Raw genomic sequence first — 27903 nt, 5'->3', positions numbered from 1 at the left:
TTCCAGCCGCCCGGCAGCAACCACAGCGAGGACCAGGCGGCTGCGCCCGCCCGCGAAGTACCGGCGGCTTTCAACGCACTTCCCTAGACCAGAGAATGCACCGATCGACGCTCGACTGGCCGTGTCTGCGAAGCGCGGAACGAAGAGCTCCGAGCACGGAGAGGATTCGCTGCGCTTCTGAAAAATGATAACACGCGTGCAGAGGGTACACGGACCTCATAGAGCACGCCAGGGACTGGACAGTCTCCACCTGCCACACTTCTGCAAGCCTGTGGGGCCCTCTGCGCACGCGCGCCGCGGTGTATGTCGGACCGCCCAGACACGGCCAATCGAGACTCGAGCCGCCTACGCCGCCCAACGGTCCATCCTCCTCCGGGGTTCGCCGGCTTGGCCCCAGTTGGGGAGCGGCTCTGCCCAACTCGAAAAAACGCTAGTAGGTTTTGGGGTGTCAGATTCGAGAGCCCAGCTGGGACTTAGGAGTCTGGGGCGCGCTAGGTCGGGTCCTGGCCGAGCAAAGGAGGAAAAAGAGCCGCCGGTCGGGTGCAGCTGCGGAGACAGAAGGGATTCCGGGCACGTTCAGGAGGAGAGGGATGCCCCGGGGAGAGGACAGGAAAGCTGGGGGCTGGTGCACTTGGGGAAGGGGCGGGAAGGGGCTCGGGAAGATACAGGTCAGGGGGCTACAGTGGCGGCCTACGATACTCGGAGTAGCCTGGGGTCACACTATCAGAGGACATAGCTTGGATCCTAGCAAATGCCCAGCAGGTGTTTGTGCAACGAACTGTGGAAGTGAGCAAATGTCCAGTTCGAAGAGTCCTGACTTCCGTGGACCCTGGGGTTAAACACGCAGTGACCTCCCAACGAGTGTACTCTAGGAGACTCCTTCCAACTGTCCTCAGCCCACCTGGTGCTTCAGGATCCTCGTAGCCCCCTTTCGACCTCTTCAGGACCGCTGTACACTCACTCATGCCAGTTCGTCCCCTCTTTTCCAGAATGTCCTGACCTGCCTGCTTTTCTACAAGATGTTGGGGTTTTTGAGGCGCCCTCTCGTGGTGACTGCTGATATCAACTTGAATTTGGTAGCTCTTACTGGCTTGGGGCTACTGAGCCGACTCTGGCAACTCACCTACCCTAGGGCTGTGGTGTAAGTCAAACATCTCCCTGGGGTTGGGGGATGTGATCTAAGAAGCAATGTGATGAGTGATCCGAAAAACCTTGTTAAAAAGTGCAAAAGGGAGAGAAATTCTGGGCTTCTTGATGGTGCATGCTGTCAGTTTGTCCCCAGGACAGCCCCTGTAGTATATACCTTTCTCTACAGAGCTTTCTACAGTCTTTGTCCACAGAGCTCTAATAAGGAAACTTGGCCTATTAAACAGATACAGTAGAAGACATTCTAATTTCCAGCCTTAGCTTTTTCCATTTTAAAAACTGAAAGGCAGGAGATGGAGAGATGGCTCAGTAGTTAAGAGCTCAGACTGCTCTTGCAGGGGACCAGGGTTCAGTTCCCAGCACCGACATGGTGACTGACAGCTGCCTGTAACTCCAGTTCCAGGGGATCTGATGCCCTCTTCTGTCCTCTGGGGGCATCTGTCCTTAGAGGGCACTGCAAGACATGGATGCACCTACCTATATGTAGGCAGTACACTCACATAAATAAAATAAAAATAAATAAATAACTGAAGGGCAGAGGTTTGATGGATTTGGAAGGAAGCCTGGTTTTGTTCATAAGGGGAAATGGTGCTCTGTAAATGAGTGAATTAACACAGGGATTCTCTCTTTATTATAGGAAATGTCAAATATATACACAAGTAGAAAGTATAGTGATCTCTCCACCAGGGCATTCACTGCCCAGCTTGAGCAATCACTCATAGCTAGCCCCTCTCCACTGTGAGTTACTTTGAAACAAATCTTAGCCATTATATTTCATTTGTGAATAACTTGGTAGATATCTCTGAAAGATGAGGATTTATTTATTTTTATTTATTTATTTATTTATGGACTAAAGGCATGTGCCACCACGCCCAGCCTGAGGATTTATTTTTAAACCACATAACCGCAGTAGCATTTTCATGCCTAAGAACTGACAGCAGTTCTAGATGTGATCAGATTGCCTTCTTGTTCTGAAAAGCGTTCAGTGGGATCACTTCCTACTTTTCTTCCTTTCACACTTGTAGCATTTTCATTGGGTCACTAGGTCTAATTCCAATTCACCACTAGATATGTGCTGGGGAGGGTGTGAGGTAGGATTAACCTCAAGCCCAATGAGGTCCTTCAGCAAGTTGGCAGTCATACACACCTAAATGAAAAGCTAGGGAGAGCTGGGCATGTTGGCACACGCCTGTAATTCCAGCACTTGGGAGGCAGAGGCAGGCGGATCTCTGAGTTCAAGGCCATCCTGGTCTACAAAGTGAGTCCCAGGCCAGCTGGGGCTATAGGGAGACCCTGTCTCAAAAAGAAAAAAAAAAGCAAAGCAAAAAAAAAAAGCTAGGGAGATGGTTTAGTGAGTAAAGCATGCATATGTGAGGACAAAAGTTCAAATCCCTAGCACTCACTTAGATGCCATGTGGGCATTGTGACCACCTGTAATCGCAGTTCACTACAGATTGAGACAGGGAATCCCTGGAGGAAGCTGGCTAGCCAGACTAAAATAGCAAGCTCTGGGTTCAGTGAGCAACTGCACCTCAATAGCTAAGGTAGAGAGTGATGTAGGAAGACACCTGATGTCAACCTCAGGCCTCCACAGACACACATGCATGTGCACCCACATGTGTGTAAACATGTGTACACATATCCCCTTATACCACATACATGGGAGAGCTTGAGAGAGAAATAGGATCTGTATGAGGCGGGCACCGTGAATGCCAGCTGTGTTTAGTGAATGTCACCACTGAGTTCCTATGAGCTGGATGATGCTATACATGCGTATGTGTTAGTATTTGGGAACAGAACAGAGTCAGACTGAGGATCTGACTTGTTCACTCCCAGAAGTGGAAACACACTGGAAACACGTAATTGCCCTCCCACCTGTTGTTTACATTAAGATTTCTATAGTGGTATTTGTCTTTGGTTTCTTCCAGTTTTGATGAAGTGTATTATGGGCAGTACATTTCTTTTTACATGAAGAGGATCTTCTTTCTGGATGACAGTGGACCACCATTTGGCCACATGCTGCTAGCCTTAGGAGGTAGGATTCATTAGTAAGAGAAACAGCCATTTCCGGCCTATGGAGTGAAATTTCTCAAGGACAAAAATCATGTCTTATTTTCTACCTTGTTTCCATATTACAAATATATTCCATATTTCAATTTCCTGTTTTAGGTTATTTAGGAGGATTCGATGGTAACTTTTTGTGGAACAGAATTGGAGCAGGTAAAAGATGATTTTGATTTTCCTTATTAATGTGTACATGATAGAGTGGAGAGAGGATGACTTTCATAGGGATTAACAATTGCCATTTATATAACTGGGTGTGGTGGCTTTTAATAGCAGCACTCTGGAAGCAGAATCAGGAGGGTGTCTGTGAGACTGAGGCCAACCTGGTCTACATAGCTAGTTCCACGAGACCCTGTCTCAAAAAAATAAATAAATAAAATTGCTATAATCTGAATCAAGGATCTCAATTTAAGCACAAATGAATGTCTTTTGAAAAGCTGGAAAAATATTTGAAAAATATAAAAGTATTTTTCATAGTTATTTTAGCCCTAGTTGTGACATGTATCCTCTGGCATTTGATGGCTGTTATCTTTTATATGTGTAAACTTTGTGTCTTGTCACGATGTTTTTGGAAGTAGGTTGGGTAAATTAAGCAGATATTAATCTCATACTCCTTTCTCCTCATTCCTGTGCTTGGTAAACTGCTTCTTCAACTGTACAAAGAAAGCTACTTTCAAAGCAGCTGGGCACATGGTGGCACATGCTTACAGTCCCCACTACCCAAGGAGGCTGAGGCAGGAGGGTCACCCACTCTCAGGAGTTTGAGACCAGCCTAGATAACATACTGAGACCTTGTCTCTAAAAACCAACAACAAAAATTCCAAAGCGAGGTTTTTGTTTTTGTTTTTCTTTTTGTTTGCCTTTTTGAAATAGCCCCAGCTGCCCTGGAACTCACTATGTAGACCAGGCTGGCCTTGAACTCACAGAGATCCGCCTGCCTCTGCCTCGTGAGTGCCCAAAGCGAGTTTTAAAGCCTTTCAAAGTTTGCATACTCAGTCGCTAATGTGCTCCCCAGTTTTGTGGCCTTGCATGTCAGTCTAGAACCTGCCATGTGTGAAGATGGTGTGTGCACCATGCTCTCAGCTCTGCTAATCGGTGTGATTCCCTTTCTAGAGTACAGTAGCAACGTGCCTGTGTGGTCCTTGCGTCTGCTGCCAGCACTTGCAGGGGCCCTATCTGTCCCCATGGCCTACCAGATAGTATTGGAGCTCCACTTTTCCCACTGTACTGCCATGGGAGCTGCCCTGCTGATGCTCATTGGTAAGGCCTGGACCCCTGCCCACCTGCCCTTGGCATAGTACAGGGAAGAACCAAGCACTGTGACATTTTGGCATGAGGATAGGAGAGGTCATGGTCTTGGTATGTGTGTTGTCATAGGAAACACATGTGCTTCATTCAGATTTGACCTCTACTCCTAGAAACTTCCCTGACTATGGGACTCCTGTACGATCAGACTCTATTAGTAGTGGAGATGTGGCCATATTGGACGTAAGGGCTTCCAGACAGTGCTCCAGGTCACACGTCATCAACGATCACCTCTAGCTCCAAACAAGTTATCAGGAGCTGAGAACTTGCCGCTTTCTACCATCTCCCAGGCCTCAGCCAGTTGAAATGGACTCTTAAATTAATGGATCCTCTTTCAGCTAGATTAAATTGGATGAAAATTTGGATTAGAAAACAAAAAATAGTGTTAATTTAATGATGATTCCATATGAGGTCCTGCGCCCACATCACATTTTAGCACTCACTGCAGCTCTACGAGTTGGCATTCCTTCAGCAAATAAGAAAAATAAAGGCTCAGAAAAGTCACCTGACACACCCAGGTTAACATAGGTGCAACTATGATTCAGACCTAAGAGCTTGCCTTGGTGGCTCTGGAGCAGGCCCCTACCAGCCATCCTGTTCCTGAACTTCCAGCTTTAACATTCTGTGACACCTGGAATGTTGCCTTTGCCTTAGTTAAATGCAGCCAGCCTCTCTCTGAGGGTTCTGGGTCTTCTGATTCCACCAACTATGGATCAGAAATACCCAAAGAGGTCCAGTGAGATGGTTCATCGGGTGTAGGTGCTTGCCACAAAGCCTGATGACCTGAATTTGATCCCCTGGTCTCACATGATGGAAGGAGAGAATTGGCTCCCAAAAGTTGTCATACGCCTTTAATCCCAGCATTCGTGAGGCAGAGGCAGGCAGATCTCTGTGAGCACTCGGGAGGCAGAGGCAGGCAGATCTCTGTGAGTTCAAGGCCAGCCTGGTCTCCATAGTGAATCCAGGACAGCTGGGGCTACAGGGAGACCCTGTCTCAAAAAGACCAAACAAACAAAAGTTGTCATTCATACATACATTCATACATAAGTATATATTTTTTTAATTTGCATGTTTATTTTTGGTCTTTTTGAGACAGGGTCTCCCTGTAGCCCCCAGCTAGCCTGGAATTCACTATGTAGAACAACCTGGCCTTGAACTCACAGAGATCCACCTGCCTCTGCCTCCCGAGTGCTCAAATTAAAGTCATGCAGCACCATACTGGGCTTATTTGTATTTTTGTGGACAAGTGTTTTACCTGCTTGTATGCAAGAGCACCCGTATCATGCAATGCCCATGGAGGCCAGAAGAGGGTGCTAGATCCCCTGGAACAGGAGTTACAGAAAGTGTATGCGCGTATTGCCTGCATGTAGGTAAGTGCACCCATGTCGTGCAATGCCCGCGGAGGTCAGAAGATATGGGGTGCGCAGGGATCTCGGGGCACCAGCTGCTAACGTGGCGCCGGTCCCCTGTGCGCACCGGGAAGGCGGCGGGTCCTGCAGCGCGTTGCTGGCAGGCCCCTGCTTCTCCACTGTGAGTCCCTCTGCTACCGGGCCTGGCCTGGCCGAGTTCCGCCCTAATTTCACCCGTGCACTTCCTCGAGATGTGAAATCTACCCGCCGCTGGATCACGCGGGAAGGTGCAAGGCGGCTAAAGCTGGGTTTCCATGAGTCGATGACGGAAGGAAAGCGCCCCCTGGGGAGGCTGGATCGTAGGCAATAAGACACGGGACTCAGCTTAGTCCGTGTTACAGCTCTTTATTCTCCTGACTCTGCTCAGCTCCAAGTCTTAGTAATCCAGCTCCAGCTCCAATTATTGAGGAAAAACCAGGACACTTATACCATGGGGGTGGTAGTAAAAACCTTAGCTGATAGGTACTTTTAGGATGCCCCATTTACATGTGGAAGTAAGCTCCTGCCAGGCTGCCAGACTGCCTGAAAAATCACACAGGAAAGCCTGGCATTTCCAGAGCCCGAGGCTATGTTTTTGTGGCGGCTACTTCAAAAGACAAGTCAGGAAGATGCCAGAAAAGCACCCTGCTGAAAAAGGAGTCTCTGCATTTGAATCCGAGCCCGTGGGCTTTCCGGACATGAAGAGACTGCTACTTTACACAGCAGGAGTCCCCAACAAGAAGAGGCTGTCGAATCTCCTGGGATTGGAGTTACAGAGTTGTTAGCTGCCATGTGGGTGCTGGGATTCAAACCCAGGTCTTCTGCAAGAACAACCAGTGTTCTTAACCACTGAGTCATCTCTCCAGCCCTATGTAGTAGAGCTTTTAAGTAATCTTTTTTTTGGGGCGGGGGTTCTTTATTGAGACAGGGTCTCCCAGTAGCCCCAGCTGGCCTGGAACTCATTATGTAGACTAGGCTGGCCTTGAACTCACAGAGATCCACCTGCCTCTGCTGGGATTAAAGGCTTACGCCACCATGCCCAGCTGCTTTTAAGTAATCTTAAAATGTTTGAAAATATGCATCAGGACACGTGTGGGTTAGACACAAATGCCCTGCCTCTGCATATAAGGGGTGTAAGCACACGTGGGCCTGGTGTCCTCAGTCCTGTCTCTGTGGAGAGATGACTGCCTCCCCTGTGACTGGCTATCTTCACTCATTGTACTACCTGTGCTTACCTGTGCTTTGTCTCTAACAGAGAACGCCCTGATCACTCAGTCCAGGCTCGTGCTTTTGGAGTCATTGCTAATATTTTTTAATCTGTTGGCCGTGTTGTCCTACCTGAAGTTCTTCAACTCCCAAACACACAGGTATGGAAAATGGGCTGCATCTTTCATAGTTCAGGAGGAAAAACAGTTCTAGGTGGTTTCTTCTCTCCTCTCTTCTTTCTAAGACAAGGTATTGCTATGTGGCCCTGACTGGCCTGGAACTTGTGGCAGTCCTTTGGCCTTAGCCTCTACAGCGCTGGGATTACAGGCATGCACCACCATGCCGGGGTCTGGTTGGGTTCTGATGTCTTTTATCATGAGGAGTTGCTTGCTGAATGCCTTTGGTCTCCTAACACTTGGGGGTCAACTCTTAGCCCATGACTTTACTGATAGGTAAAAAGTAGCCGGAGAATGAACAGATAGAGTTGATCTGGGGAAAAAGCACCAAGACATAGATCAAACTCTCATCGCGATAGAGTTTTATTTCACACGGGACATGTTCCCTTCGGGGAAGGGAAAATGTCAGCCCCGGATTGTGAGCTGGGGCTTTTATAAGGGGGCTTCGGGGTACAGAAGACAGGAAGTCTTTTGGAAAAAATTAGGGGCGGGGGCAGGAAAAGCGGGGCTTGTAAACCCTGCTCTGTTCATCTCCCAGCTGGGATCTGGGTCAGGAAGGGTTTGTTTTTGTCCTCTTAAGATAAGGGAAAAGCTGCTGTGCTAAAGCAGTTCCCAAAGTCTCTGGTTAAAAGGTGGAATTGCTTATCTTGTCTTCGGAGATCAAAGGAAAGGCAAGCTGCCTTTTAGAAGAGTCTGCTTCCCTTGACTTCAAAGACTAGGGTACTTAACTCGGTTCCCTTTTCTCTGGGGCTTGGGAAATCTGAAGTCCATGAGACCCTGTTGGAGATGGGGAGGGCTGCTGTGGTTTGAAACCCTAATATTTATAAATACATCCTTATTTTCCTAGAAAATTTTTCTTAGCAAAAAGAAAAATTCTGCTGGGACCAAAACTGGGGAATGGGGATTCTTACCGTGGCTGGTGCTCAGTAGGACCAGCCCACCCAGAGACCGCTCACAGCACGTGCACCTCCTCTATTGCGGGAGGAGCCCTGTGAGCACCTTGTCCTTCTGTTTCATCCCAGCCCTTTCTCACTGCGCTGGTGGCTGTGGCTGGTGATGACCGGGGTCTCTTGTTCCTGTGCAGTTGGGTGAGTTAGAGCCCCTAACTTAGATCCTATTCTCCCCTCTGTGACGTTACATGTCTCATTGCAACCTTGTCTCAATTCATCTTTTCAGTATCAAATACATGGGAATTTTTACCTACTTTCTGGTGCTCGGTGTTGCAGCTGTCCATGCCTGGCACCTGATTGGAGACCAAACTCTGTCAAATGTAGGTATTGGTAGTAGTGCTGTTAGACTGATCCATGTTGGGCTTAAGGTGTAGGGCTGTCCTGGGAAGGAGTTGGCATAAAGAAGTGGGTCCTCAGGACTTTGGGAGCAGATGGGGGTGGGGGCGGGGGGAACCCCACCTCCAAGTTGCAGTGCTTCTGCGTGGGAGGCGGGGCTTCTTACTAACTTTTCCAACCTGCATGCTGTGTCTGGAAATGGACATACCTCTCCACAGATGGGAAGTGACCTCTCCTCTCATCCCCTGGCAGGTCTGTGTGTTCTGTCACTTGCTTGCCAGAGCAGTGGCTCTGTTGGTCGTCCCAGTTGTCCTGTATTTACTTTTCTTCTATGTCCATCTGATGCTGCTCTACCGCTCTGGGCCTCATGACCAAGTCATGTCCAGTGCCTTCCAAGCCAGCCTGGAGGTGAGAAGCAGGATGACCAGACCACTTCAGAGCACTGAGAGTCATAGACTCAAAGTTTCTATCTAAACAGTGTCAGAGCCTAGCTTGGTGGTACATGCTTTAAATCCCATCTCCCAGTAGGCAGAGGCAAGAGGATTGCCACAAGTTCAAGGCCAGCCTGGTCTATTCTAGGACAGCCAAGGCTATCTAGCAAGACTGTGTTTTAAAAAGCCAAATAGGTAGGTAGGTAGCTAGCTGGGTGGGTGGGTGGATGGATGGATGGATGGATAGATGATAAATAGATAGATAGATAGATAGATAGATAGATAGATAGATAGAGAGATAGAGAGATAGAGAGATAGAGAGATAGAGAGATAGAGAGATAGATAGATAAACAGGGGCAAGAGAGTAAGAAAGGAAAGATCAAGAAATGAGGCACACCTTTAATCCCAGCACCTGGGAGGGAGGCAGAGACAGATGGAACTTCATGAGATAGCATCCAGCCTGCTCTACATAGCGAGTTCCAGGCCAGCTGGGGCTACAGGAAGACTCTGTCTCAAAAAGACCAAAAATAAAGCAGGGAAGGAAGGAAGAAGGCACGTCTCTGTGTACTTTCTTCTTTTCTTTTTTTGGGGGGCTTTTTTGAGACAGGGTCTCACTGTAGCCCCGGCTGTCCTGTAACTTGCCATATAGACCAGGTTGGCCTTGAACTCACGGAGATCCGCCTGCCTCTGCCTTCTGAGTGCTGAGATTAAAGGCGTGCGCCACCACACCTGGCACAGGTCTGTTTTTTTTTTTTAAGAAGAGGAGGTCGTTATGACCTCTCCCTTGATCCAAGAATCATGACGTGCACCCCAAATCTTAATGGACCAAGTACTCTGATCAGGATCCAGAAAGAACATTTAGAGAGCTGCAGCTCCTCTGAGCAAAATGCTGAAAGCTGCCTCTCTCCCTGTGATCACGGGCTGCTCAGCTCCTGATCTGCCGTTGCCTGCATGTTACTGTATTTTTTCAATCTGGGTCTGCACATTGACCTTTTTGAGACAGGGTCTCCCTGTAGCCCCAGCTGTCCTGGAACTCACTATGTAGACCAGGCTGGCCTTGAACTCACAGAGATCCGCCTGCCTCTGCCTCCCGAGTGCTGGGATTAAAGGCGTGCGCCACCACGCCCGGTTTATTATTTTTATTTTAGTGTATGAGTGTATTGCCTGCATGTATGTGTGTGCACCCATGTCGTGCAGTGCTGTGGAGGTCAGAAGAGGGCTTCAGATTCCCCTGGAACTGGAGTTAAGGATGGTTCATAGCCGCCATGTGGGTGCTGGGAATCAAACCCAGGTCCTCTGCAAGAGCAATCAGTGCTCTTAACAACTGAGCCATCTCTCCAGCCCCATGTCTGTATATTTAAAGGAATTTTGAATATACCAATTGTGTGGGAATCAGAGAGATCAGGCTTTCTTGGAGTCCCAGTCTGACTTACTTGATAAGAGTTTAAAGTTCTTGAGAACTTTATATATGCAGATTAAATATCCCTAATACAGAAATTCAAAATCCAAGTGCTCCAATCTCTAGAACTTTCTGAGTGCCAACATGATGCTAAGACAGTTCTAGAACGTTTTGGATTTTGGACTTTCAGACAAGGCTCACTGTCAACATTTCTGGTTCCAACATGTCAGGGAAAGGCTACTTTCCTATAAAATGCACGGGGCACGTGGTGAGGTGCACATCCTTGAGCAGGCCTGCTCAAGCATCCTGGCTCTGCCAACATCAGATATATGTGCACGTCACCTCGCCCTGGTCTCATTTCCTCCTCTTTTAGACATACTCGTTGCCCTCTCATAGGACACTGATCGAGGAATGTATGATAGAAAGACTAAGTACCCGGCCAGGAAATACTTACAATTTGTAATTCAATAGGAAGAGTCTTTGAGCGTTAGTTACAACAAATCACACAGTAGTATTTGCCACTACCCTGACTGTCACCCCAGGCGGCAGAGAAGCTGTCACAAAAGCTAGTTTATGATTGTTAGTCTTAGACCAGAGAGATGGCTCAGAGGGTAAGAGCACCTGCCGTCAAGTCTGACACTTGAGTTCAATCCTGGGACCCACATGGTAGAAGGATTGTTAGTCTCTCTTGAGCTCACCTGAGCCCTTTTCTATTTGTCTTAGGGGGGGCTAGCCCGCATCACCCAAGGCCAGCCCCTGGAGGTGGCTTTCGGGTCCCAGGTCACTCTGAGGAACGTCTTTGGCAAGCCCTTGCCCTGCTGGCTTCATTCCCACCAGAACACCTACCCCATGATGTAAGGAAAGTGACCATTTTAGTTTGCAGACCACACAATATTTTGTTGTCTCCCAGGTTGCTTATGCTTGAAACTTTCACTTTCTGTAAACAAGTTCAGGAGGCAACAGGACTTCGGGGCCCCAGTGCCATGAATTTTGTGTCTGTGTGGAACAGTGGGAGGGGCATGACACACAAGGGCCCTATCTCCACCAGTGGCTTCTGAGGCATGCACAGACTCTGTTGCTGGGTGGCACATCCTGGGTGGCATCTGCAGAAATCTTCCATCTGTAGAAACTGAGGGAGAGCAGAGCAGCCCGTGTCTTGGCTGGCTCTTCAGGGCATCTTGGTTGACTTCTCACAGATATGAGAATGGCCGTGGCAGCTCCCACCAGCAGCAAGTGACCTGCTACCCCTTCAAAGACATCAATAACTGGTGGATTGTAAAGGATCCCAGGAGGTGAGTGTGGGTCCTGGAACTCTGCAGCAGAGCTCACCACCCCGCATGACTGGACAGGGCCTTGGGCTCAGTCTTAGGCTTCCTCTCCACGCACACTCCCTGCCCAACACCATCATCAGCCTCTGAGCCTGGAGTCCCTGCATCGTTCAGTCAGTGCAATGTCAGCTGTTCCAGGCCCTAGTGACCTGCCATTCAGTGTCTCCCCCTAGGAATTGTGACTTGTGTGTGGGCTCCCTGTGCTCATCCTGTGTCTAGATGTAAGGATTCTGCCTGGGATATCCAGGTCCTGCTCCACCTGCCCTCTCCACCAGCAGTCAGCTTCTACTCCTGCACTCCCCATCCCAGCACCACAGCCTCCAGGAAACCTGACCAGAGCACTCTCCTGTTCCCACCTTCCTGTGCTTCCTTGGTGGTAGAGTCCCTCCTGCCCATGCAGCTCCTACCCTAGCATCCAGCGGCACCCTTACACCATGCCTGGCTGGGGCCCTCTCCACACCTACCTGTCTGCACCCTTACTAGGTGTGTGAAGGCTGGCTCCTTGGGGAGGCTCCTAGGCCAGTCCATCTAAAGGCTGCCCCCCTCCTCTACTGTCAACTTTTTCCTAGGCTGGCTTGTGTCCCTCTTGATACTGTTCTAGCTAGATCTGTGCTTGCTTGTCCGTTTCTTCCACTCACTACTGTGAGCGAGGGGTACACTGGCCTCTGCCTGACCTGTCTAGCCATTTGCTCAGCATTTGCTCAGCTTAGTGTTGGGGAATTGATAGGACCTGAAGTTTTGGTTTTATTTGCTTTTAAGACAGGGTCTCTCCTTATACCCACACCTGACCTCATTCTTCTTGCCTCAGCCGCTTTGGTGCTGGGATTGCAGGTGTGCACCCCCCCAGCTTGCTGGGATTGCAGGTGTGCAACCTCCCGCCCTCAGCTCAGCTCCCGCCCACGCACCGGGCCCTTGACGTACTTTTACTGGGCAGTATGAAGAAAGTCTGAACAAAGGGTTTTTTTTGTCAGCCGATATGTTCTTCATAGACAGATGTGAACGGCAAATCGAATCCCATTTGACAATTTGGAAAGTGACCTTAGGTTGAAAAAATGTTAAATGAAACATCTGTGCCTTGGTTCTTTACAATATTACCTCACACAAGGTGCAGGCACATTGAGGGTACACACCGCCCAGTGTCTGCTGGGAGACTAAGGGGTCTTGCCACACCCTGGGAGCTGATGGTGCAGGAGCACAGGGCTGGGTGTCATCCTGACGGCGCTGTCTTCCTAGGCATCAGTTGGAGGTGAACAACCCTCCAAGGCCTGTGCGACATGGGGACATTGTGCAACTGGTCCACGGCATGACCACCCGCCTCCTCAACACGTGAGCGCTCCACCCGTGTCACCCGCTCCTGGGATTCCTTTGGGACCTCTGTTCAGAGCAAAGCAGGACACCGCTGCTGAGTTCCCACGTGTCACAGCCACATGTTGGCATTCGCTGTCAGGAGAGGGCCCAGGGCCACTGCTGAAGGGAGGGGCTGAGGACAAGGACTGATGCCTTCCGGAACACGGGAACAAGATTCAGTTGTGACAGACTAAGGGACTACTTACAGCATTTGCTACAGCGAATGGGGTGGTCGCTCTTCTATGGAGTAGTGTGTTTAAGTTGTTGAAGGCAGACCTCAGTTCGGGGGTCATCTGAGATGTGAAGGAGACTGACATGATCTTAGTCCTTGTCTGTGTTGACTTCTTGGTGGCGTTGGGCACAACCCTCACCAAAGAAGGCTCTCTTCTTATGGTCCTTCCCCCACCCATCTCCTGGACTGTCATGGTCTCCCTTGTTGGTTTGCCAGTCTGGAATCTGATTTGTCCTGCACTGCTGCCCCAGAATCTGCTGGGCTGAGGGGATACAGTGCCTTCTCTGGCACCAGCCTTGATTCCTCTCTCTACTCTGTCCTTCCATGTTTCTTGCATCAGGACATCTCATGTCAAACTCAAGAAACAACCCTGGGGAGGGTCACCTCCTTTTTATTTCGTTCCTACCACCCACTCCATTCTGAACTCTTACCTTACGGCACCCAGGGCCCTGGTGGGCCCTTGAGAATGTGGGCTGCATCCCATCTCTGTCCTCAGCCATCACCCTGGCCTCCTTGTTAGTCCCAAAGTGAGCAAGTGCAGCACCTCAGGGCTTCTACACTCCTTTGCTGAAATGTCCCAGCCCCACACCTAACAGGTGCATGCTGCAAGGCCACCTTACAAGAAACCCTGCCTGGGCCTTGTTCCTCCACATTGCCCATTTATTCTAGCACTTTGCCCAGCAGTCCACCATCCACAGCGCCAACATGCTGCTGTCTGAAGGGCCACCAAGGTTGTGTCTGTGCGCTGCTGGGCTCAGCCCCTCAGGGTGCCTGGCAGGTCTTGTGATGAAGTGTGATCCTGCCAGAGGAAGGACTGGGTACTTGTGGCTGCTGAGGTTGAGCCCACACAGGACAGCCTGCTCTCCCACCATGAGACAGTCCTGCACGTGCTGGCCCAGGCTGGCAGCACTGCTTTCCAGGGTTTGGCAGTGTCTCATCAGGCCAGTTCTTAGACCCACGCTTCCAGCCTCTGTGACAGCCATTCTTTCCTCTGAGATTTGATCTGCCTGTCCAAAAAGTGATGGTGACATCCATCTGGCTGCTTTACAGCAACTCTGAAGAGTCACCCTTGGTGTGGCTCTCCCCTGGAGATGTGGCCACTGTGGAGCTGCCTTTCCAGCCAGGTTCCCCCAGCCTCAGTGCGCAGAGCCAGCTTTGTTCTGAAAGGCAGTGTTTTACCCCTATTGAAACAGTCACTGAGTAACAAATTGCTCTGCTTTGCTCTGCTCTTCCAGGCATGATGTCGCAGCCCCACTGAGTCCCCATTCTCAGGAAGTCTCCTGCTACATAGACTACAACATCTCCATGCCTGCCCAGAACCTCTGGAAGCTGGTGAGCTCCATATGGCGGGCTTTGCTTCGGACAGCAGGTGCATGACTGTCAGTGACCTGTGTCTGCCTTCTAATCCAGAACATTTAAAGGGCATTTTGAGAACTAGTTCAGATGTAAAATGGGGTAGGTGAGTGGTTTTAAACCACGGAACAAGTCTTAGCTGTCCCATGGGGAGCAGACACTTCCTGGGCTGTGCAACAGGAATCCTGGGGGCTCTGGTGCATCATAGCGATGGGAACTGAGCATTCTAAAGCTGTGTCTGGCCCCTGATGTTCTCTGGGGTCACAGGGCTGGGCCAGGTGGAGGTGCTCTCTGGCCTGTTCACCTGTTCACTGTCTGCTCTCATTCTGTTCCTGTGACAAACCATGACCAAAAGAAGCACAGGAGGAAAGGGTTTATTTCAGCTCACAGTACAGTCTGACCTCCAGGGAGGGCAGGGCAGAGCTTAAGCACAAGTCATAGAGGAATGCGTGACCGGCTCACTCCCAGATTCATGCTTAGCTGCTTTTTTATTTATTATTTATTTATGTATGTATGTATTTATTTTGAGACCTGTGTAGCTCTGACTGGCCTGGAACTCTTTATGTAGACCAATCACAGAGCTCTGCCTGCCCCTTCCTCCCTAGTGCTAGTATTAAAGGTATATGCATATACCAACATGCCTAGCCTTAGCTAGCTTTCTTATACAGCCCAGGACCACTTGCCCCAGGAATGGTGCCGCCCACAGTGGGCTGGGCCCTCCTACATCAATTAACAATCAAGACAATTCCCCATAGACAAGCCCACAGGCCCATCTGGTCTGGGAAATCCTATTGTTGAGACTCGTTTCTCCAGTGACTCTAGGCTGTATCGAGTTGACAGTTAAAGCTAACTGGGACATCCTCCAGGAAGAGGAAGAAACCTGTGCTCCAGCCACCCTGTGACCCAGGGGAAGCCCCTGAGCCAGTCCCCACCTATAGTTAATGGGAGCCCACTTGCCACAGTTACCCTGGCAAGAGGCTATTGCCTGCTGAGAGTTTTAGTTGTCGGAGCAGGGGATTTTACGGAGGCAGCCAGGCCTGTGGTCACCCTCTCTTCAGGTCAGTAAGGTAGCTTGCTTCACTTGCAGAGTCCGGTGTCCTGGAAAAAGTACTGTGTAAAAAGTGTTCTGTTACTGGGCCTTTTTACTGGGTCCAATGATCTGAGCACTGAATACAGCTCCAGACCTGACCCAGTATCACCAAGGTCATTTCCATGGGGGAGGGTATTGGGGGATATTGTCCTGGCTCTAGATTGACTATAGCAGCCTTGATGTCTCAGCCCCTTCCATTTTGGACTTCCGTGGGGAGTGCCAGGCTTGCTTGATACAGTCCCCTGCTGGTTCCCCCAGCAAAGGTCTGCATCTCTGGGGACTGCTTTTCTTCAGCACACTTGGCATGTCTTCCCCACTTTTGCCTTGTCTGTGCTACGTGTATTTGTGAACATTCTGTTCACATCCTCTCCTCAGAGGGCCTGCCTGATAGAGGTTCTATGTCCCTCCTTATAGAAGCTGTTTCTGAGGAAATGATGCTGTGTCTCACCTGACCCAGCTGTGCCTGGTTCCCCTTCTTGCTCTCTTATTACTAGTGGCTCCATTGCTAATACTCCCTCCCGACTCCTGGGAGCCCTTTGAGTGTGCGTTAAAGGTCAGGTAGAGCTCACGGAACAGGAGGTAGCTGCCACCTGACCCAGGTTGTCTTGTCAGCTCTGGGCTCTGGCCCCTGCTCAGCCTCTGGAGATCTGTGGTTCTCATCATGGGTCTTTGTGAGGCTCCCGCATGTCAGACTGTAACAATGCAAAATGCTCAGGCTTCGGTTCTCTCTGCCAGGATTTCTCCCTGAATGACTCTCATAGTTGGTCTAACCTCGGGAGCTGCCTTGCCTTGGCTGGATATGGTCTAAGAAAATCCCTCTTTTTGGCTAGAGCTCTGTGTCCTCTTGGTGACTGGATGGGTGGCTTTTGAGTCCCTGTGGGAAGTGCCTCTTGCGCAGCCCAAGATCGGAACAGTGCCCTTTCCCTGGGGCTGGCCCAGCATACTGTGTTGTGGGGAAGTGTGGGGGTCATGAAGTGTCTGTAGCCCAGGATCAGCCCCTCCTGCTCTCCTTATCTGCTGGCTTAATTGAAGCTCATGTTAATTTCATAACTTGATGACTGGTCTTCACCTGGTCTTAGACAAAAAGCTGAAAAGCGATAGGTGACTGGTCTCTAACATTTAAGGAGATTTGAAAAGAAAAGAAATAACTGAGAAGCCTTGTTTGTTTTATACTGTTTTGTGGTACTGGGGATGGACAACCCAGGACTTCATGCGTGCTAGGCAAGTACTCTACTACTGGACCACCACTGCCTGACAAGATCTGTTTTTGCAGGATATTGTGAACAGAGAGTCTGACAGGGACACCTGGAAGACCATCCTGTCAGAGGTGCGCTTTGTGCACGTGAACACATCTGTAGTCTTGAAGGTAAAGGGTGGCTTCCTGGTCAGTCAGCCTATCAAGCTCTGGACTCCCCACACTATTCCTGGAGCTGTTCAAGCCTAGGTTCCTGAATGGGTGTTTAGAGTGTATAGTACAATGACGGGCTCCTTGGGGGCAACTGGGGCGGGTCTGCTGGCACAGCTGAGGCAGGACTGTCCCCACCACACTCACTGCCATCCTCGATTTTGCCAGCTGAGTGGTGCTCACCTCCCTGACTGGGGCTTTCGGCAGCTGGAGATTGTTGGGGAGAAACAGTCACGGGGCCACCATGAGAGCATGGTGTGGAACGTGGAGGAACACCGGTATGGCAAAAGTGAGTTGCTCAAGCCCTGGGTCACAGGCCCCTGGTCATCTCTGTGGACCATTTGACACTCAGGGAAACCCTTGAAACAAAGCTGTTGGTTTAGAAGGAACTGAGCAGCTGCCATCCCCCCCCACCCCATCCATGACAATACAGGTGCTTGTCCTGAGGGGTTGTGGGGAGGGACTCATGCATCTCAGTATGCTCAAGTCCCTCACTGGGTGGAAGGATTTGGGGTGTGGTGGGAACCAAGTGGAATGATACAGTTTGGAGAGGTGTCCTTGTGGGTTGTTGGAGAGGCCAGGCTGGCAGTGCCTGTCCTCAGCTCTTTAGCCTTCCTGTGTCCCAGCCTTGGTATTCTGCTGTGTGCTCTATCAGGCCAAGAACAGGAGGAGAGGGAGCTGGAGCTGCATTTGCCTACTCAGGTGGACATCAGCAGGAACCTCAGCTTCATGGCCAGATTCTCAGAACTGCAGGTGACAAGCGGGTGGAGGGAGATCTAGTCTTGCTTACTGGAAGCTACCTTCTACCAATGAAAGCACTGTGGGCTGCTGAGCTCAGAAGTCCAAAGCCATTCTTGAACCTGGAACTTCAGACACCAGAGAAATGAGTGTCCCTCCGTTGCCTGGCTCAGTGACATGCACCCTAGTGACATGCACCCTGTAGCTTTGGAGTCAGGAACATTTCTGAGGTTCTGCGACAGTGTGACCCTGCAACATTGTCAGGGTGTCTTACGCCCCCATCAGGTCAAAATGGGCTGTACTGAGCTAGCCAAACCCTAGTGAAGTCAGGCAGAGACTAGGGGAGCCCACACCTGCACTGAACTTCGGAGGCACAACTCCTGTCCCTTAGTCTGCAGATCAGGTAGCTGGAATCCACGGAGCCAGGCCACCATCCTGTGCCTACAGCCTGGGAGAGTTCAGGGCCCCAGCCAGCAATGCTTATTCTGCCTGCCTTGCCTCTGCCATACAAGCCAAACGAACTTCATGTTCAAGGGACAGCAGTTTAGTATACACCTTTGACAAAATGATGACAGCTGGGCCACGCACCACTGTCCTCTGCAACCCTGTTCTGTTCTGTTGCAGTGGAAGATGCTGACGCTGAAGAGTGAAGACTCTGAACACAAGTACAGCTCCACCCCACTAGAGTGGGTCACCCTGGACACCAACATCGCCTATTGGCTGCACCCCAAGACCAGTGTAAGCAAGCATGTGTGAAGTCCCAGGACAGTTCCTGCTGGAGTCCTAGCTTTCTCCAAAGCAAAGGCCCCCAACTCCACCCAGTGCCAGCAAGCAAGGCCTCACATGCTGCCGGTTGAAGGAAACCCAGGCTTGGCCCTTGTGGAAGCTCTTTGTTGCCCGGTTCCTGGCAGGAAGTTTGTAAAGCATTTCCCAGAAGCAGCCATTTCGCTGCCCTGAGCCGTTCCGAGCTCGTTGTTGTCTCTTGAAAGCAGCATTGGGCTGTGTGGACACAGCCCTGGGCACAGAGTCACCTGGGGAGGAAACGCTAAGGTGTCCGCCACCCTGTCCAGTGGCGAAGAGCATAGAATGGTTGGGCGGTTACTGAAGAGGAGGCACGTGGAGCGGGTCCCAGGGCTGTACCCCAAGCTGTGTGTGTGGAGACCTGCATTTTTTTCTGGAGTTACCTTCCTGTGAAGAGCCTTGTTAAGAGAGGAATCTAAGCCAGGCATGAAGGTACACACCTGTAGGCTCAGCTCTCTGGAGATTGAGACAGGAATCATGTTTGAGGCCAGGCTGGGTACTTAGACCAGCTCAAATGAATCGAAGCTGGGGGTAGATCTCAGTAGCAGTGTGTGCTTGGCCTGCACAAGGCTCTGGGCTCATGCCCAACACCTCCCTCCCCTCAGATCTCCTTTACACCTAATTTCTAGTTTTAACTTACAGAACTGACAACATTAGTTCTTGTCCAGAAAGTGCCACTGGACACAGGTTCATCCAGATTTGTGGTCAGGCCAGAGAGTTCCAGAATGTGCCCGTGTGGTTTGGACTCTGCTGAAGTGTCGAGTGTGTTTTCTCTCATGACCATTGCCCTGTGCTCAGAGGGCAGGTGGTGAGCCCCGCTACCCTTCGCTTTCAGGCTCAGATCCACCTGCTTGGGAACATCGTGATCTGGGCTTCTGCCAGCCTGGCCACGGTAACCTACAGTCTACTCTTCCTCTGGTACCTGCTCTGCCGGCGAAGGCGTGTCTGTCATCTTCCTGAGGGTTAGTGTCTCCTTGTTGGATGGGCATGCATTATGCATAGTGACAGCCCAGCCCTACCAGGTCCTACGCCCGAGGCCCCTCTTTGTTTCTGCAGGTAAGGAACTGGGTGATTTTTGTTCCCTGAGAAAACCTGTGGCAATTAAGATCCGTGGTACAGTTGAGGCTTCAACAACGCAATGAAGCAGGAGTGCTCATCTACCATAGTTCCAGCTTGCCTGCATGCAGACGTGCTGGATGAAGCATAACAGTGGTGGGAGACTTGGGGCAGTGGTTGTCAACAGCTGACGGAAATGCTAGAAAACTAACTCCCCTGGCCCCAAAGCCTGCTAGGATTAGTGTGGCACCATAGCCCTGTGGCCTTATTCATCTTGGAACCTGGTCTCTCTACTGACTTATCTTCCAGTTCTGGGCTGGTGAATGAATGTAGACCCTTCATGGCTCCCTGTAGAGCTGAGACCAGCCAGGCCCTGCACTGGCAGTAGACTTTGCAGGGCTCAGCCTGGCTTCACCCAAAGCCTGGAGTCTTGCAGAAGAAGAGTGTTAAAACCTGGAGGGAGCCGCAGCTTTCCATGGCCCAGTCTACCTAGTCCCTCTTCCCCGAGGGTGGGAAGGGGGAGAAAGCAGGTGCTGAGGATACTGTGACATAGAGACTAAGCCATGGTGGTGTTGCTGAGATGTGCCCTCCCACAGATGCCTGGTCCCGCTGGGTGATGGCTGGGGCCCTGTGCACTGGTGGCTGGGCGTCCAACTACTTGCCCTTCTTCCTGATGGAGAGAACACTCTTCCTCTACCACTACCTGCCGGCACTCACCTTCCAGATCCTCCTGCTCCCAGTCGTCCTGCAGCACGTCAGTGACCACTTGTGCAGGTGCGGTTGCTCTGCTCAAGGATTGGGGTCATGAAAATGGGGAAGGGCTTTTACAACCTTGGAGCATGGGCATTCCAGGACAGCAAGGCTGTCCAGACTGGGTAGGATGCAGGTAGATAGACAGCTTTGGGTTGGACCCTCTGGCCTTGTGGGTAGAGCTGTGGCAAGCCCAGAAGCAGAGAGGAGCGTGGGAATGATCTACCTCCCCAGGCAGAAAAGGGAAGGTGTCAGGGCACAGAAAAGCCAGGAGGTCTGAGGGACACAGGTGAAATCCACAGGTGCCCAGGTGGGCAGCAGATTCCCAGAACATGGCCAGGTGGGGATGCTGCGGAAAGCAGGCCAGCTGCCCTAACCCTGCTCTGCCCCTACAGGTCCCGCCTACAAAGAACCGTCTTCAGCACCCTGGTTGTAGCCTGGTACTCCTCCGCATGCCATGTGTCCACCATGCTACTCCCACTGACCTATGGGGACAGGTCACTCTCACCAGGCGAGCTCCGAGCCCTTCGCTTGAAAGACAGCTGGGACATTTTGATCCGAAAGCACTAGAGAACCAGAGGAGTGCTGCATTAGTCTCTTAGAAACAAGTTTGTCTTCCAGCAGCAGAGGGCCTTGGCAGGCAGATGGGCTGGGCTTGGCAAGGACTCCAGGGGTTAATGTGCCGTCACCCCCCAACAGCCCTTTGGAGCAGCTCCATGTTTTGAGCAAGTTATTCCTCTTCAAACAGTGAAGAACACGCCCTCCACATCTCCCATGAGGCCCCTGGAATAGCTGAGCTGCCAGTGTAAGAACCACTAATGAAGGCAGGAGAGCACTCAGCCAGTGAAGGAGTCAAGGAGACCCGAGTGATGAGCCTGGGGCTCGCTCCAGCTGTGGACTTGGTGTTTGAGTTCACAGACCTGGCCCAACCTCATAATGCCTACCAACAGGGTCTCAGCCCTGCCTTTGGCACAGAGTTGCCCTAGTCAACTCACTGTCTGCAGACACAGTTGAACTTTGTGAAGCCTATGTGGCATCTGACTGCCGGACACCATGACTCCTCACTGTTCTGTACTTAAACCCTTCTGGGAGACTTTACCAAGCATCTTCACCTTCCACAGCCAGGGCATCATCCATGTACCTCCATGCCTTGAACTGGTCTTTCTTAATGCAAATAAAAACAGACAAGTCGATTCTGATTTTTTGGTGGTATTTATTGATTCTCCCTCCAAAGAGGCTTCAGCTTAACAAAACTGTCAATAGCGCTAAAAGAAACCAGCTGGGGCTTAACACAGCTCCACTGCAGTTATGAGTGGGGAAGCACAGAGCTGTACTTAACAGGAAGAAATGAGAGGGACCTGTGCCATAGCTTGTGGTGATGGCAAAGGACACTTTTCCAAAAAGGGCCATCACGACAGGGGGAAGACAAACGACAGAAGGGCCTGGTTGAGGCCTTGAGCTCAGGGTCAGTGTGTGAGACTAGCTGGCTTCAGGCAGCCATGCTCTCTTGGCCAGCTATACTCCAGTGCTCCCCTGGCTGGAGGTGGCCTGCCTGTATATGGCTGGCCATGAGCCTACCCAAGTGGCTTATCCACAGACAGCCCCCTGGCTACAAGACTGTGTAGACACTGTTCTAGCCACAGAGACCTGCTGGCCTGCTAGCATCTGTCCCACCATGTGGGGACCATTCAGGCCCCAGGACTTCCATGAGTCCTTGCATCAGGTGTGCTGGTTAGAGCAACCCAGGTGGACCCTCGGGTTCCTGCCTCCAGGACTCCTCAGACTGGATTGAAGCCTAGTAGGTCATGAAACTAGTTTTACAGGTCACAAACAGCCAGTCACAAAACAGTAAGGATGGATAGCATGTCTTAAAACTTCCTCAGTCTATGCATGAAGCACATCATACTGGGAAACATGGCTGTGGTTCGCTATCAACACCGGGCTAGCCAGTGCCCAGGTGATTTCCTCAGTTTCCCCAGAATGTGTATCCTGCATCCCTCTGGAAGCAAGCATCAAGGGCTTACTAGGCAGTCTGGGACTTCTCCGTAACCCAGAAACCTGTTGGCCGCCTCCAATGAGAGGAAGCGGGGGACACAGGAATGCCATCTATCAGCACAAGTCTGCCCTCCCAAGCTAGGAAGGCCTTGGTCCTAATGCCATCCTGGAACATGCTGAGAGGAAGCCCTGCCTGTACTTTCAGGGACAAGTGGGAATCCCCAGGCCCAGCCCCAAAACTCATGACTCTATGGGGAACCTACACATGCCAATCCTTAGTGGGGTCTGCTGCTGGACTCCAGGTGTGAGCGCTTGCCAGCAGCCAGCACCCCAGGGTGATCTCCTGGCTCAGAGAAGGTCCTCTTGTAGTTGCGTCCGTTGGGCCCAGCTCGATGCCGTTTGCACAGATCACCATTGAGAATGTCCTGGATGTGCTGCACGATGAGGTTGATGGCAACTGCAAGTACACACGGAGCGCACTCAGCATGTCCACTCCCAGTGCCCTTGTGGCCCGCCCTGCTCCCCTCCCCATCCATGCCACTCCTTGCTCTGCGCATCTCAGCAGACAAGGCACAGGACAGGACAGCACAGCAGCAGAGCTCCCTCCCTGTCTGCTATGAGGGCTTGTATTAACCCAGGCTGGTGAAAACACCTCCCAGTTGCCTGACAGGCCCCTCCCAGAAGCTCTTAAGTATTTGGAAAGTGCACATGAACCTATACCCCAGATAAACAACACTGACATGCCCCAGGCACACACTTGGCTTCTTGGCTCAAGAGACAGGAGTCGGGAGCCTCCTTACCCATGTTGTCAACCCCTCGAGGGATGATCACGTCAGCATACTTTTTGGTCTGAAAGACACAAAGGGCCTCTTGAAGCTGTTTCCTCCCCAGGTGACTAAGGTGCTCAGGGCCAGGAGTGACAGCAGGGGATGAAGCCTAGAGGCTTATGTCATAGTCAGGTGGGGGATAAGCCTCACTTATCAGACAGGCGAGAGATGGGGCAGAAGGCAAAGCTTGCGCTTGCCTGCTCATAGCTTAATCACTGGCCAAGACAGGTGTGGCATCTTTCCATAGTGCCTGCCCTCTGGAACTGTGGCTCAGTCTGCAAACACCAGGAGGAGTAAGCAGGCCATGCAGTCTTAATAATGGGCCTGCACAGCTCACAGACACACAATGGCAACGGCACCTGCCTACACTCACTGCTCATTCATCCTAATGTCAGTGACACTCCAGCAGACTCTGATGAGGAAATGCAGGACCACTGAAGAGGGACCAGCAGGAGTGAGGAACAGGAGAGGATGTTGCTGAGGCGAACATGGCTGAACTAGGGGGAGCCCAAGGAGGGCAGATCTCTGTGAGAATGAGGCCAGCCTGGTCTACACAGCAAGTTCCAGGCCAGCTTGAACTACATGGAGACCATGTCTCAAAACAAACAAAAAACCACTCCAATTTGAAGCTGGAAGTAATGGCTCACACTTAAAATCCCAGCACTCAGGAGACGGAAAGTAAGAAGATGGTCATGAGTTCAGTCAGCCTGGGATACAAAAATATCCTGTCTCAAAAAGAGAAAACAAAACCCACTCCAATTTGAGAAGGGCTATGGATTCGATTTCTAACTTTAGAAAGAAGGAAAACAGCAGACTCCTATCTATGACCCAGGGGGCCCTAGAATCTGGTCTACAATAATGACCCAGAGGACACGGCCCCTGGGGTACAAATTCATTCAGTAAACAGACAAAAGTCCTGAGCAAGACACACACGGGCCAGGTTGGGAGGGGAGCAGCCAATACAGGTAGCATTTGGCTCTAGCCCGAAACACAGAGGAGGTAAACAGTGCAGACACGGGGAGAGGCGGGCACTGAGTGTGGGGAATGTGGGCAGAGCTGAGACCCATTTTGATTTCCCAATGGATAAAGGCAGTACCGGGAGGCAGAACTCCTCGAAGGCTGGTTTGACAAAGGTGGTGTACTGGGTCAGAATCTGCTCCAGGTCCCTCCCGCGGTGCACGTCCCGGAGAACTGCAGCAACAGGAGCAAGGTGCCACCTTCAGCCCTCCTTAAGACTCCCAGCCAACCCCAGCCTGGGACACACAGGTCTTTTACCTCTTCGAGACAGCCTGACATCTGAGTCCGTGTCCACAAAGAGACGTAAGTGGAACATGTCTCGGATCTCCTGACTGTAGAACACTAAGATGCCTTCAAACAGAACCACATCAGCTGGGTAGACCACTGTGGTCTCTGGCAACCTGCCAGGGAGAGGTTGGACATGGGTCCTGCCCAATGGCCCATTTTAATACCAGAAGTCCTGACTGGAGGGTAGTCCACAGAAACAGACAGGGGCAGAATCCACCACAGGGCAGTGTGTGTAGGTCCCCGCTCTTTTAAGAACCACATGCTTACCTTGAGTGGGTCACAAAATCATAGGTGGGGACCTCAACAGTTTGGCCTTCCACTATGTTTTTCAGAGTCCTGTGCATCAAATCATTATCAAAAGCATCTGCAAGCACAGAGCAAAAAGCAAGACAGTCCAGCTGCCCTGGTGAGGTAGACAGGAAGGAACCCCATCTGTCTGGGGTGCATAGCTAGAGGCCAGGGGTGCTAAGGACCCCAAGCACATTCTCAGACTACAGAGCAGGGCCCCTGAAGTCCTGCAGACCACAGGATGAAGGATGAAGCTGTCCTACCAGGAACTGGACTGACCAGCGAGCACTGGGGGGAGGGAAGGGCTTGGGCCTCTGATCCTCTCGTTACCTGGGAATAACCACTTAGACTGCTTCAAGTCTTCATCATGTGTCCCTAGGAAAGGCTAATACAACTTTTAGGAACCACAGGTGTCTTTCAGACCAGGTAACAGAGCCCAAAGTCCTGAGCTCCAGATCAGCCTCTACATCCACAACTGCCCTCTGAAGACTTTGCCCCCAGGCAGCTGGGGATCCAAAAGCTATGCAGGCAGTAGGGTGTGCAAAGGGCCCCTCGGAAGCAAGGTGCAGGGAGGGACAGTGAGCAGATTTCAACACTGAGCAGTAGTCCTGACCTCTCTACTACTGACTTCCCAACTGGCTCCAGTTAAAGTTTTGCGACCCCAGGTTTCCTGACCTAACTTGGGCCCACTGCCCATGGGTTTAAGGGGGCATTGAGCTTCATGGACCCCTCACTGCATCTACATTCCAGTACAATCCCATCCTGGCATTCAGTATCCCCCACACACCACTCTATAGCCCTGGTCTGGCAGTCTGCACCTTGCACACATCTCTGCACAGCCTTGGTCTGGCAGTCTATGCCACACACACACACACACACACACACACACACACACCTACCTGTGCACAGACCTGACATGTGGGCCGAGTTCAAATTCCCAGTGCCCACATTAAAAACTAGGTGTGGCTGCACACCTATAACTCCAGTGCTGTGAGGAGCAGAGACAGGATTTCTGGAGCTTGCTGACTGTCAGCCTCCCCTCCACATTAAGTGAGAGATCTTATCTCAAAGGAGAAGGTGGAGAGAGGGATACAGCAGATTGCTGGATAGCCTTCTCTGGTCTCCTTGAGCATGAGGACAGGCATATACCCACAGCCTTGGTCTGGCAGTCTACAACACACACACACACACACACACACACACACACACACACACCTGTGCACAGACCTGATCTGGCAGTCTGCACCCCACACACGCCCATAAAGCCCACATCGCAGCAGTCCAGCCTCCTCCCCTCCTCTCCAAGCAGACTCTGGATGGACCTGGGTGGTCGAAATTGTACTGTCCTTTCAGGGCCTTGGCCTTCTGCTCCGCCGTAAGGACCTTGTAGAAGCAGTCCTGGCTCAGGATGACCAACTTGCGCTGCCGGCGGTCCACCTCGTTCTGTCCCAGCAGCTCCAGGATCTTCTCACACACTGTGGACTGGGGACAGAGCGCACACTGGACCCTAGCGGCTCTGCCGGAAGTGGCTGGTGCGCCGCCATCACCGGCCCGGGACCCTGCAACAGGTGGGGCCTCCCCCACGCGGGCGCCCGCCGCCCCCTGAGGCCCGCGCCCTCCGCTCACCTTGCCGCTCGCCGTGCCGCCGCTCACCCCGATCAGAAAGGGCCGCGGCTGGGGTCGCTCCTCCGGCCCTGAGCCCTCGCAGGCACCGCCTCCCGCCGAAGCCATATCGGGCTCGGGCTTCGAGGCCCCACATCCACCCGATCCGGCCCCGGCTACCGTTGGGCCGGTTGGGCCCCCGGGAGGGGGGGGAGCAGATGCGATGCGCACCGCAGCTTCCGGGGCCCTCGGCGCATGCGCACAAGAGGTGGCACAGTGAGCGGAGGTGAGAGGCGGGGAAGAGCCTGGGAGATCGCAGTGTGACCACAGCATGGAGGCGGGGCCTGGAGGTGCCCTAGCCCTGTTTTCTGCTCTGTCGGGGTCCCACAGCCTCCAGCCTCACCCCCATTTTGGTCCTGCCACCCACTTGCTAGGGCCTTCACTGGCTGCCCAGTGCCTCCTGCTGCAAATGCCTGGCTTCAGTCTCTGCGCTGGACAGCTTTAGTGTCAACTTGACACACCTGGGTAGAGGGAGCCTCAATTGGGGAATTGCCATCATTGGACTCACCTGTGGCCATGTCTGTGGGCCATCTTGATGGTTGAGTGATGTGGGAGGGCCCAGTCCCCAGGGGGTGATGCCGCCCCTGGGCAGGTGGGCCTGTGTTGTAATAAGAAAGCAGATTGTGCACAGGCCAGAGGAGCAAGTCAGTAAGAAGCGGTTCCTCCATGGCCTGTGCTTCAGCTCCTGCCTCCAGGTTCCTGCCCCGAGTTCCTACCTTGGGCTCCCTCAATAATGAACTGTGACCTGGGAGATGTAAGCCCTTTCCTCCCCAAGTTGGCATTGGTCAGAGTGTTTTGTTACAGTAGTTGAAGGCAAACTAGAACAGTCTCCTTCCTAGATGGTAGTTTTTTGTCACTGTGATCCAGCTCAGGGAGATCTGCCTCTCCCTGGCACACTTTTTTAAAAATAAATCTTTTAGCCTGGTGTGGTGGTGCACGCCTTTAAAACCAGCACTTGGGAGGCAGGGGCAGGTGGATGGATCTCTGTGAGTTCAAGGCCAGCCTGGTCTACATAGTGAGTTCCAGGACAGCTATCTCCCTGTCTCAAAAAGACAAAAAAAAAAAAATCTTTTCATTTTATACTGTGTGTTCAAGCCAGAAAAGTGCATCAGAGCCCCTGGAACTAGATAGTTGTTAGCCCCCATGTGGATGCTGGGAATAGAACCCAGGTCCTCTGCAAGAGTGGTCAGTGCTCTTAACCGCTGAGCCATTTCTCCAGTCCCTCATTTTGTGTTTGAGGCAGGACTTGCTAGGTATACCTGTTTTGCCTCATGTTTGTTTTGGAACCTTGTGGGAATTCTGCCTCAGGCTTCTGTGTGCTGGGA

The 27903-nt window shown here is 51.6% G+C and overlaps 2 protein-coding genes across 5 annotated transcripts; one reads left to right on the top strand and one right to left on the bottom strand.

Moving 5' to 3' along the window:
- Positions 1–327: 327 nt before the first annotated feature.
- Pomt1 (protein O-mannosyltransferase 1) lies at positions 328–21700 on the top strand. Of its 3 annotated transcripts, none has more exons than XM_008825548.2 (20): positions 328–433; positions 990–1141; positions 3075–3181; positions 3316–3366; positions 4324–4470; positions 7159–7270; positions 8308–8373; positions 8462–8555; positions 8824–8979; positions 11125–11255; positions 11598–11693; positions 12963–13055; positions 14544–14640; positions 17025–17078; positions 17325–17445; positions 17812–17909; positions 18519–18632; positions 19531–19657; positions 20348–20525; positions 20897–21700. In XM_008825548.2, exons 2-20 carry the CDS (start codon positions 1020–1022, stop codon positions 21069–21071), a joined length of 2139 nt encoding a protein of 712 aa, XP_008823770.1. In that variant the 5' UTR covers positions 328–433; positions 990–1019; the 3' UTR covers positions 21072–21700. The 3 variants fall into 3 exon arrangements, with proteins under 3 accessions (XP_008823770.1, XP_008823789.1, XP_008823780.1); XM_008825567.3 differs by having other exon boundaries at positions 17025–17117; XM_008825558.3 differs by lacking the exon at positions 8308–8373 and having other exon boundaries at positions 17025–17117; positions 20897–21071.
- Uck1 (uridine-cytidine kinase 1) lies at positions 21695–26785 on the bottom strand. 2 transcript variants are annotated; one of them, XM_008825577.2, is made up of 7 exons: positions 26543–26785; positions 26239–26398; positions 24896–24992; positions 24599–24768; positions 24420–24514; positions 23297–23345; positions 21695–22953 (listed from the first exon to the last, which is right to left on the bottom strand). In XM_008825577.2, exons 1-7 carry the CDS (start codon positions 26645–26647, stop codon positions 22772–22774), a joined length of 858 nt encoding a protein of 285 aa, XP_008823799.1. In that variant the 5' UTR covers positions 26648–26785; the 3' UTR covers positions 21695–22771. The 2 variants fall into 2 exon arrangements, with proteins under 2 accessions (XP_008823799.1, XP_008823807.1); XM_008825585.2 differs by having other exon boundaries at positions 24599–24741; positions 26543–26784.
- Positions 26786–27903: the final 1118 nt, after the last annotated feature.

The sequence above is a fragment of the Nannospalax galili genome, unplaced genomic scaffold (genome assembly GCF_000622305.1).
Source record: "Nannospalax galili isolate Female #2095 unplaced genomic scaffold, S.galili_v1.0 scaffold290, whole genome shotgun sequence".
In the NCBI taxonomy this organism is placed as follows: domain Eukaryota; kingdom Metazoa; phylum Chordata; class Mammalia; order Rodentia; family Spalacidae; genus Nannospalax; species Nannospalax galili.
This window is presented reverse-complemented; position numbering and strand designations above follow the sequence as displayed.

What these genes read in the sequence shown, in the direction of transcription:
- Uck1 (XM_008825577.2), bottom strand. Translation starts at nt 26,647, where the DNA reads ATGGCTTCGGCGGGAGGCGGTGCCTGCGAGGGCTCAGGGCCGGAGGAG. An exon ending in GTACAATTTCGACCACCCAG is followed by an intron (nt 24,993 to 26,238) that starts GTCCATCCAGAG and finishes CTGTGCTTGCAG; the next exon opens with ATGCTTTTGATAATGATTTG. An exon ending in TCGAGGGGTTGACAACATGG is followed by an intron (nt 22,954 to 23,296) that starts GTAAGGAGGCTC and finishes GTGTACTTGCAG; the next exon opens with TTGCCATCAACCTCATCGTG.
- Pomt1 (XM_008825567.3), top strand. Translation starts at nt 1,020, where the DNA reads ATGTTGGGGTTTTTGAGGCGCCCTCTCGTGGTGACTGCTGATATCAAC. An exon ending in CATGCTGCTAGCCTTAGGAG is followed by an intron (nt 3,182 to 3,315) that starts GTAGGATTCATT and finishes TTCCTGTTTTAG; the next exon opens with GTTATTTAGGAGGATTCGAT. An exon ending in TTCAACTCCCAAACACACAG is followed by an intron (nt 7,271 to 8,307) that starts GTATGGAAAATG and finishes GTTTCATCCCAG; the next exon opens with CCCTTTCTCACTGCGCTGGT.